Below are 11,000 nucleotides of genomic sequence, written 5' to 3' on the forward strand. Positions count from 1 at the left end.
AAAAAAAAAAAAACTGTATTCGTTCGGTTCACATGCGTACCGAACCGAAAGACCCGTACCGAAACGGTTCGGTACGAATACGTGTACCGTTACACCCCTAACACACACACACACATACTTTTTTGCTTTTTTTTCGTTATATTATGTTGTTTTTCTGCTAGCCTGAATTTTTGCAACCCTTACCAATATTTTCACTGGGCCCACTAGTTTATTTTTCAGAACATTATTATTAATGTTTTTTAATGCAGCAGTGTTGGAAAAATATATAAATTGTGGTAGGGTTGGTGAAAATGTTGACAGGGTAAAAATCCAATCTGACTTGACCAGCAGGAAAAAAATCCTTATTGTTCAGCCTTATTTAGGCATTTAAAAATATTTGTGGTTTAATGTACATCAAGATTGACTGATATTTTTTCAAGATGTCTTTAAAAATATTTTTTATTCTATTATACTATAAAGATTCCTTATACTAACAGTAGGAAGTAAGCTGAAGCACCAAAGTGTTGTAAATCTTCATAAGATAAATGTTTTATTCACTGTAATGATATAAAACACAGGTCAAAATCTTAACTGTGGAATCTGTTCTATTTTGTCCGCTTCTGTGTACTTACCTGAAGATTATTATTATACAGTAATAAATCAAAAGGGGGATTAAGGTATGAGTGGTTATGAAATGGTAAATAAATCCTGTTCTTCTCCCATTTGTCTGGCAAATGATGAAAAGCCTGTGGGAAAATAAGATAATTTGGATCATTAGCCTACTTCAGTAGTTAAGCCATTAACCAGACGCTCAGGTGCGTATTAGCTTTGCTCACGTGTATTTTGCCTTTGATTCGCGCTGGGGCTTGTGAAGACTGGATCGACTTGCACTGCAGACAGTAACATGACTAATGAATTTCACCGAGTAGCTCGAGGCATTAGGCTTCACGCCAATTAAAGTGTGTCTCTGTGCCCTTCGTTCAACAGGTGGCTATAAAGATCATCGACAAAACCCAGCTGGATGCTGTGAACCTGGAGAAGATCTATCGTGAAGTACAGATCATGAAAATGCTGGACCATCCGCACATCATTAAAATGTACCAGGTAATGCCTGCCCAGGCCATTTCCTGCCAGTATTGTTGGCTCTTATATGATAAATTGCTTGTGGTGCTTCTCGTTTTTAAGTTGATTTGGATAAAAGCATCTGCTAAATGACTAAATGTAAAAAAAATAAATAAAATAAAACCTATTTAAAAAATAGTAAGATTTTAAGAGGGATGTACCAGTGTGGAATTTCTGGGCTGATAACTGAGAGTCTACAGCTTGTTGTGGCTGGTACAATAACTGATTTTAAGTTTTAGCTAATTAATTAATAAATATTACAAAGTAGCTTTTTTATAATCTTATAATCGATATTTGCACTTGACCACTTGACTACTTATGACATATTTCCTGTATTTGGGCCAAGTGTTCAAGTGAGGATGAAGACCACAAGTGTGTGTAGAACTTTTCATTACCTAATGGGACACACTTATAATTAGGGTTGGGTACCGAAACCCGGTACCTATGTAACCGGTATGTACTAGAACCGAATCCGAACGCAGATTTCGGTGCTATGCCTGAGCGATCTATTGAAATATTTGTCCTCTGGTTCTCCGAAACGGACATAAGAAGCATCATCACCGGCACCGCACGTGAAAAATAATTTCCCGACTGAGAAAATGCACGTGAACTCAAGTGGGAAAGCTCTAATAATACAAATCCAACACATCTTTGTAGTAACGAGAGTGTCCATTTTGTTTTCACATTCCGACTTAAAGTTTTTCCCACAACTCGGGAAATGAGAGCATTCGAGGAGCGCGTGAATGCAGTAATTACACTTTCCCTGATGGCAGCAGGTAGCCTTCCGTTAACTAAGCTAAACATGCTTAAATTAAAATGCCTAAAGCTAAACCTCCCTTGTATTCACATTTCTAAACCTGTTGTCCAACAAAAGAGAAAAGTATTACCTTTTTACTCCACAACACCAGTCAAATGCTTCCTTTTGTGATCTGATGAGGCTTCTTGTCACAGAATGAGGCAGAAAATATGTTCTATATGCTACTTTAAAAATAATTCATAGATTAGCAATAAATTAGGGTGACCATACGTCCTCTTTTCCCTGGACATGTCCTCTTTTTTGGACCTACAAAAATGTGGATTTCTTAATTGCCCCAAATGTCCGGGATTCGGCTGTCTTCTTAATCCCCCTCCCGCTGAATATCCGCCTGCTCCCGCGATTTTCGTGTCCACTCCTTTAAACATTATAATATTGTGTATAATTTTGGCGCATCAGGGAGCCGCTCTCAGGATGCGGTGTATTTAAATATTTTTGAATGAACATTTGCACTGTTTACTAAAAACCCAAACGATACCCAACCCTACTTATAATGTTGTAAAAATGCAAGTGTTTACATAGCTTAATTTCCGTTTCAATACTCTGCATTTTAAAATCAACTTCTAAAGGTCTGTTCAGTATCCTAGCCTATAACATAACACAATTTGTGGTGCTTCTAATTAAGTGATAAAAAGCAGTTGCAAATGTTGTACAAAATAAATATCACCACTACTCATCTTTGCACCAATAAAACGTGCAACACTTTGTTTTTCTACCAAATTATATGTAATAGTATCTAATTATTATATTAATATTTAACTTGCATTGGAAAGGTTTTCGTGACCTCTCGCGATATCTCGGCAAAAATCTCATGCTTTATTCCAAAACATGATGCATGATGGGATACACTAAGCCTCGAATATCGCTCTGGAGTATTCAAGATAGTGTGGATTTAGTGTGCGTTAAGGGCACTGCGCTTTGGCGTTTTTAAGATCTGGGACAGTCTTGCCTTGCGTACTTACTTCCTGTTGCGCGCACGCGCTCTCAAGTGGCCAAGACCACAAGTGTGGGTATTTGGACAAGGCAACAGTGGAAAGATGGGTTTAGATGTCTGTGTGTGGGAGTGTTGACCCAGGACTTGTTCTTGCATTAATTCAGACCAAACAAAATGGAATGAAACAGACACTCATGGTGTATTATCAGAGCCCATCCTCCTTATACGCAAGGTACGCAAGCTGCGTAGGGCCCCCTTGCTCTCAAAGATGATTTAATTTTAGTGCGCTGTCACCCTTTCTACGTAAAAATCAGTCAAGTCATGTAACGTGATTGTCCTACAGGGTCTTACTCGAGACAAAAAAAAAAAAAAAACGAGTTAAAAGCGTACCGACGTGCGGAAGAGACACTGTTTCTCAAGCGCTTTCCGTGAGCGCAATTTGAGACGGAGTGAACACGGACAAAGGCGTTTCATTCATTCATAAATCATTAATTTAATATTCCCAGTAAAAATTATATGATACACCATGCAGTTCTCACCATGTTACCAGCCATCAAGCTAAAGTTAATAGCTGACTATTTTTTACAGTAAACTTTCACATGAACACATTAAAGTTGTCCATCTAGAAAAAGCCTTTTTTTTAAACTAGAGATCATTCACACTTTGGAGTCAAAGTCACACTTAGAAGATGAGATAACTCCTCCCCCAGTGTGACTTCACTGCAGCATTATGTAAGACTTTAGGTTACTTTGGTTTTTGGGAATGGGAATAGCGCTTTCTTATTATACAACGTAGCGGCATCAGTCCAAGCCCTTGCCGTGGATGATGAGATCAGATCTCTGTGTGGAGCACTAGGTGTTGACAGACTTCTTGTGCAAACAAAAATCTCACTGGATTATTACAAGTAATGGCAAAATGAATGTTTGGAAATGTAAACTGATACTTCCTACTGACACACTACAGCAAAAGATAGAAATAACTGACTTAAAACCATTTTTTAGCTGGTGAAATACTAGTGTTCTAATAATTTTGGCCACCACGGTTTATAAAATCATACATATACACACGGTGTTGTGGTAACGCATTACAAGTAACGCAAGTTACATAATCAGATTACTTTTCAAGTAACTAGTAAAGCAGCGCATTACTTTTAAATTAACAACAAAATATCTAAGTTTTTAAAATTGATTAACTTTTTAAAATAAATAACGAAAGTTACTTTGTTATTTATTCACTGGCACCTCTCCTGTTCCATATTAAAGGGGTCATATGATGCTTTTTTTAAAGATCATTATTTTGTGTATTTGGTGTAACAGAATATGTTGACATGCTTTAATGTTAAAAAAACACATTATTTTTCAAATACTGTACATTATTGTAGGTCCTCTATGCCCCGCCTCTGTCAAATGCTTCGTTTTCTACAAAGTCCCTCCTTCCGACAAGCGCAGTCTGCTCTGATTGGCCAGCTGACCCAGTGCATTGTGATTGGCCGAACACCGCAAGCACTCGTCGGAAATGTAACGCCCCTTACCATAATCGCGAGCTTCATCTTTCAAAATAAATGTACAGACAGAGCCCGAAAGGGGAACAGTCGCATGACAGACACAGTGATGAAACTGGTATGTGTGCAGTACACAAGCCAAGGAAAACTTGAAATCGCATCATATGACCCCTTTAAGAGAAATTAGGAGTGAGGTGCAGAGGCACTTATTAATTTCACTTTTGGTGTGAAAGGGCCAAAAATTTAACTTTTGGGTTTTTATCAAAAAATAAATAAGCTAGCCTAGCCTAGCCCAGGTAAGAAAAAGTAATGCAAAAGTTACGTAATGCATTACATTCCATAAAAAGTAACTAAGTAACACAATTAGTTACTTTTTATGAAGTAACATGATATTGTAATGCATTACTTTTAAAAGTAACACTGCATACACACACAAACTTTAATCTTTTTTTCTAGGCTGTAAATAAAACAAATATTATTGGAGTATGTTTTACAAGAAAATACTATTTTAATTTTTCTACATCAAATGTTTAATTCTATGTGTTACTTGTGTACGAAGTGTTAAGTTTTTGTAATTGTTTTAGAAAATTACTAGCAATTGTTTCTACACTAAATTATTTGCAATGTATTAGAATAGGCATATTATGTCATTTCTAATTGATTGATAGTCCTACAGTGGGTACGGAAAGTATTCAGACCCCCTTAAATTTTTCACTCTTTGTTATATTGCAGCCATTTGCTAAAATCATTTAAGTTTATTTTTTTTCCTCATTAATGTACACACAGCACCCCATATTGACAGAAAAACACAGAATCGTTGACATTTTTGCAGATTTATTAAAAAAGAAAAACTGAAATATCACATGGTCCTAAGTATTCAGACCCTTTGCTCAGTATTTAGTAGAAGCACCCTTTTGATCTAATACAGCCATGAGTCTTTTTGGGAAAGATGCAACAAGTTTTTCACACCTGGATTTGGGGATCCTCTGCCATTCCTCCTTGCAGATCCTCTCCAGTTCTGTCAGGTTGGATGGTAAACGTTGGTGGACAGCCATTTTTAGGTCTCTCCAGAGATGCTCAATTGGGTTTAAGTCAGGGCTCTGGCTGGGCCATTCAAGAACAGTCACAGAGTTGTTGTGAAGCCACTCCTTGTGTGTACATTAATGAGGAAAAAAAATTAACTTAAATGATTTTAGCAAATGGCTGCAATATAACAAAGAGTGAAAAATTTAAGGGGGTCTGAATACTTTCCGTACCCACTGTATTTTGTTGACAGTTATCTTTGGCAACAGCGTGACCCATCCCTTGATGTAATGTGACTAACCACTGCTGGTGTGTCACGTAACAGACAGCCAACTAGTGTAGTATCAACTACTCACATAATTTGAGTTATTTCCAGTTATTTGCTTATTTGGCAGCTGATTGGGATAAGAAGTGCTTTGTGATCATTGTGTTCTGAACAGCTCTGAGATCACAGCTTCCATCAAAACATGTTTCTGGAAAGGAGAATTAGTTTAGGAGTTTAAAAGATTATTCATATTCTGGCCTAGTTGCTGATTTTATTAGTCAACTCTGTAATGCCTTTAAATGGCAAGAGCAGAAAAACCCCTACAAGTTGAGCCCAGATAAGGCTGATTTCCACAAAAGCCTCTCTGTACAGATGAGGCCGATGTATCAGTAAAACTAACTGACTGTATAAATGGCCGACAGTAGTGTTTATGTGGGACTCTGTGAATGTTTCTGAATTATAACATTCCGCTTCTCTTCACTACATTTAGGTCTATTCATCTTTTTGTTTTCTTTGGCTAATTCTGTAGTTCTCCCACGCATTGCTGGCTCTAAAACTGCACTGTGAATCGAGCATAAGAGTAAACCAGCATCCCACTGATTCATGTGTGTTTCATTATAATACTGTGAACTCAATGGGATACTTCAGATTTCAGCTGAATGTAGCAGTCATTTTATCACTCAACCCACTTTTTGCACTCGCTTTGTGGTTCGTGTATTTTGGATCTATGCACGTCATCAAAGACTTTTACAGGATTTTACCTGTAACACATTATTTTTTCATCCTCACGCAGGTCATGGAGACCAAGAATATGCTGTACCTTGTGACAGAATACGCCAAGAATGGGGAAATCTTTGGTAAGTGGTACCATTTACCATGGTGCGATGCAAATTTTGGTACCTGATATGAAATATATCTCATAATGAATAATTTTTATTATAATAGCTAGCAACCAATTATACTCACAGGGCCTAAATATCTATACATTACTGGATGAACGTTGTATTCAGGATGGTTAGCAAATTCTTACACAAGTTCACAGGATGTACAATTTGGGTGTCTTTTTTTATATTTGGATGTTGTTGTTCTTGCTCTTGTTGTTGATTCACAATGATATGATGCTTTGCTTATGTCTGGCAGCCAAATTTTATCCTGATTCCACATCACTGACATGGAGAAAGTGTGTATTCAGACTAACATCTTGGTTTCAGATGATAGTGACAAAGGACAGGCTGAAATTAGCTCAGGCGAGACAAACACAGTCTGTGTGAATAACCATCATAGTCACAAGCAACAAATGTGTCAGCGATGATGATCATAATCTGACGGCTCAGCTGTCTGTCTTTCTGTTGCTTTGGAGTTCTGTTCTGTCTGACACACAAGCTCGAAGCTAAGAGCAAAACTGAAGGTCAAAGAAAATGAAAGGAATAGTTCATGCAAAAAATGTATTCTGTCATCATTTACTCCTACTCTCGTTATTTAAAGCCTGAGTGACTTTTTTTCTTCCGCTGAATACAAAGGGAGAATTTTTTAATAGAGTACCAGTACTGGTCACCTGTTTCAGTTAGAGTGATTGGGGACTGAAGTTTTAAAGGGATAGTTCATTAATTACTCACCCTCATGTCGTTCCAAACCGTAAGACCTTTGTTCATCTTCAGAACACAAATGAAGATCTTTTTGATGAAATCCGAGAGCTTTCTGACCCTCCATAGACAGCAACGCAACTGAAAAGTTAAGGGCAAGAAAGGTAGTAAGCACATCGTTAAAATAGTCCATGTGACATCAGTGGTTCAACCATAATGTTATAAAGCTACGAGAATACTTTTTGTGTGCAAAGAAAACAAAAATAACGACTATTCAATGATTTCTTCTCTTCTGGGTCAGGCTCTGACGCCATTCACGAGAGTACTGCGACACATGGACTGTTTTAACAATGTCCTTGCTACCTTTCTGGGCCATAAACGTTTAATTTTCAGTTGCTGTTTATGGAGCGTCAGAAAGCTCTTGGATTTCATCAAAAATATCTTAACTTGTGTTCCAAAGATGAATGAAGGTCTTATGGGTTTGGAATGACATGAGGGTGAGTAATTACTTTTCAGAATTTTAATTTTTGGGTGAACTATCCCTTTAACTGTGTTAAAAAGCATCAAAAAGCCCCACAATAACAGTCCATTTGACACGTGCTATATTCAAGTCTTCTGAAAGTCATATGATCACTTCATGAGACAAATGCACTTTAATTTAGGTCATTATTCACTCTTCCATTTGTTTTTCCTACAAAGCTATTGTATGACTTATGAGGATTTGAAACATTAGGGAACAATTCCTATGGATTACTGTTATGATATTGTATAATGGATTTTTTCACTGTAGCCATTCACTTGTATTACGGTATATGGAAAAAAGATATTCTGGGGGGATATTCACACAGACAGGAGTCATAAAGGTTTGCAACAACATGGACGTAAATAATCAGAATTTTCACATTTAGGTGAACTATCCCTTTAAAAATCACTTGTCTGTGATTCTTAAAGGTGAAAGTGGTGTAAAAGTAGTCACTTCCAGTGACTGATCTCTTTGACTTTGTAGCAGCAGCTGCTGTGCACCACCTGTGAAAACTCACATAATCATCACACATTATTCTTACATAACAGTGTGTCTGTTTCACAGTACACGGCAATGTGATATGCTACCAAGAAATTGTTCCTACCCTGGGGAGTCAAGTTTAAAGTTTTTTTTTTTTACGTGCCTTCAGAGTTTTAATGCGTTTTAAGGGAAATGCTGTAATATAAAGCCTATAGATAGAGTAGCCCCACCCACAGTGAAATACTATTGGTCCAAAACTGTATTGGCTGTAATTGGCTGTTGTTGTTCTGCATTGTGTAACATTTCGGCTTTCATTGCGGACAGACAAATTACTTAACACGTTTTGTTTTGGATGTATTTGTATTTATGTAAACATATTTGTCACACATATTCTGTTTGGCCAGCCACCAATCAGCACACTCATACTGGTAAAGTGTTTTATTGCTAGAGAATAGGCAACTCGCGGTTGCGGTGTACTTTGTGTGGACACTGACCCTGGTGTTGGATGTGACAACAGCCTCTGGTTTGAAAGAGATATAAAGAGGGATGTTGTGGCTGGGGCAAACCAAATTACTTGTTCCCGCCCAAGTGTACTACGGGGTAAGAATGAGATAACAGCCAAATGTCCCGTAGAGACTTGAAATGAGGTTGCTGAGGTGAAACAAATCAATTTGTTTATAAAATGATCAGTCGACATGGCATAACTAATACTTGGTTACATGACAGTTTGTGTCAAGATTACCACATAATTACTGTCTTGTAGTACGTCGAGTCCATGCTGTCCAGCATTTGTGATTCTCTGTTGCACAATATGATTATGCAACTTATTTACAGCATGTGCCATCGCTATCAAGACTAAAAGTCTCCAGTTAATCACAAATTCTGAAAGATACTGTTTGGAACCATTAAGACCAAGTGATGTGTGCTTGCATCACACTGAATCTAAGCTATCCTAACGTAACACAGGCACTCACTTCCATCATATAATCTTCACAGGGATAGAAGAGAGAGCTAGAGCAGCATTTGGTGCTGTGAAGTGCTGGGTTCGGTCCCCTGTGGTGGAGTTTAGCAGCGCAGAAGCCCGCCACGAGAGCCTGTCTGCTCCACCAGCACCGCAGAGCAGAGCCGAAGCATTAGAGAGACCTGGAAACTGGGTCAACTTCGAATAAGTAGAAGCTGCAGAACACACAGGCAAAGCAGGAGAGAGAGGGAAAGCTAAGGGACATTGATTTGAATTTTGGAAGTGGAGGGGAGAAATGTAGGCCATGCATATTTTAGAAAAATCCAGAGCTGGAGAAAAAGGTTCTTTTTGAACATGTCAGCTGATCAGTCTTGACACCCGTGTCTGCCCTCAGCCTCTCCATCCCTGTCTTTTACCCTCAGGCTCTATTTCTAGTCTGTCAATTTTAGGTTTGAGCATTAGTAATTGTAGTATAGGAAAACTCATAATTCCTGTCTAGATCATTAACTGGAACTCACTGGAAAGAGTGTGTTTGAAGACCAGAAAAAATGTATTCTTCTGTATGTTGGAAATAGTTTCGTTTATTTGTTTATGTTTGCAAGAATCCACTAACAGAAAATTACCAAATTGATCTTGGTATTACCATGTTTTTTGCACATTTACTATGGAAGTACCATAGTTTTTCTTTTGGGTATTTAATACCATAGTATTATTCTTTGATTTGAACTGATTTTTCTTTCATTTTTATATATGCAGTTTAATCTCATAAATTAAGAGACTGTTTGATATCTTTTTAATATAAATATTTTTTTATAATTAAAATTGTCATACAGCAAGAGTATGAAGAATGATGGTGAAAGAGCATAATGATGTGAAAAGCTTAAAATTAAAGAAGAATTAGAAAATACCATGGTATCCATTGAAGTATTTTTTTTTATTTTGAACATTTTTTTCTAATTCTTTTAAAATTATTTTATATGCCTATATATTCAGAAATACTTTTGAAATGTAACAAAATATTTTTATTACTAAAATATTTTATTAATTAAACACTTATTTTTATTATTATTACATATATTTCATTTTACTTATTTCAGTGAATTAAAGTTGGTGGAACACTTAAAATGCCATGAGTTTTTTGTAAATGACAATACTGCTACAAGGTTCAGCTAGTTCATGCTTTAAAACCCCTAATACACAAGCCCTGCAGTAAAATGCACCTTGCTGAGAAGTGCTCTTTCTCCTCTCGCGTGCCTCTTTAGTCAGTCCATTCAACTGTGATGCGACTGCTGCTTTTGTTTGTAAGGGTCAGTTGAGAGCAACTCCAGTTGTACTACTTATAAAGTAGAAGCAACTTTTATTAGGTCAGCTGGCCAGCTCAGGCTCTTTTAGGTCTATCTTGTTATGCTCACATGGCTAAGAGAAGAAAAAAATCATGTAACAAGTGTATTTTAGAGGCCTGATGTACCTGGTATGCTGACACCAGAATGATATGTTGTTCTGTTGGCCAAAGTCCACAGTCTGTGATTTAGTGAGGGTGATTACAGCCGGTTGAGTGGTATAAAGCAGAGTGTATGAACATCTTATCTCAAAGTAGATTCCTGCTGGCCATTTGACACAAATATGAGACATTCTTATGTCAGGTGTGTTTTTTTTATTAGCAGCGTAGTCCTAAAAAAGTTTAAAATGGAGCACAATTTCAGAATGTTGCATCTGGTATCTAATTGGTTAGCTCAATGAATTTTACATTTGGCATTATTGTAGTATTATTTATATATATATATATATATATATATATATATATACTGTATATAT

At 37.0% G+C, this 11,000-nt stretch overlaps 1 protein-coding gene across 2 annotated transcripts in view; it reads left to right on the plus strand.

Moving 5' to 3' along the window:
* Positions 1-11,000, plus strand: part of sik2b (salt-inducible kinase 2b) — a 40,638-nt gene that overhangs the window by 2,487 nt on the left and 27,151 nt on the right. Inside the window, exons 2-3 of one of the 2 annotated variants that reach the window (XM_016463773.1) lie at positions 967-1,083; positions 6,432-6,495. In XM_016463773.1, coding sequence (XP_016319259.1) covers positions 967-1,083; positions 6,432-6,495 — 181 coding nt within the window. The remainder of the gene's footprint in view (positions 1-966; positions 1,084-6,431; positions 6,496-11,000) is intronic. The other variant, XM_016463774.1, reaches the window with a different exon arrangement.

The sequence above is a fragment of the Sinocyclocheilus anshuiensis genome, unplaced genomic scaffold, assembly GCF_001515605.1.
Source record: "Sinocyclocheilus anshuiensis isolate Anshui unplaced genomic scaffold, SAMN03320099.WGS_v1.1 scaffold1552, whole genome shotgun sequence".
Lineage (NCBI taxonomy): Eukaryota > Metazoa > Chordata > Actinopteri > Cypriniformes > Cyprinidae > Sinocyclocheilus > Sinocyclocheilus anshuiensis.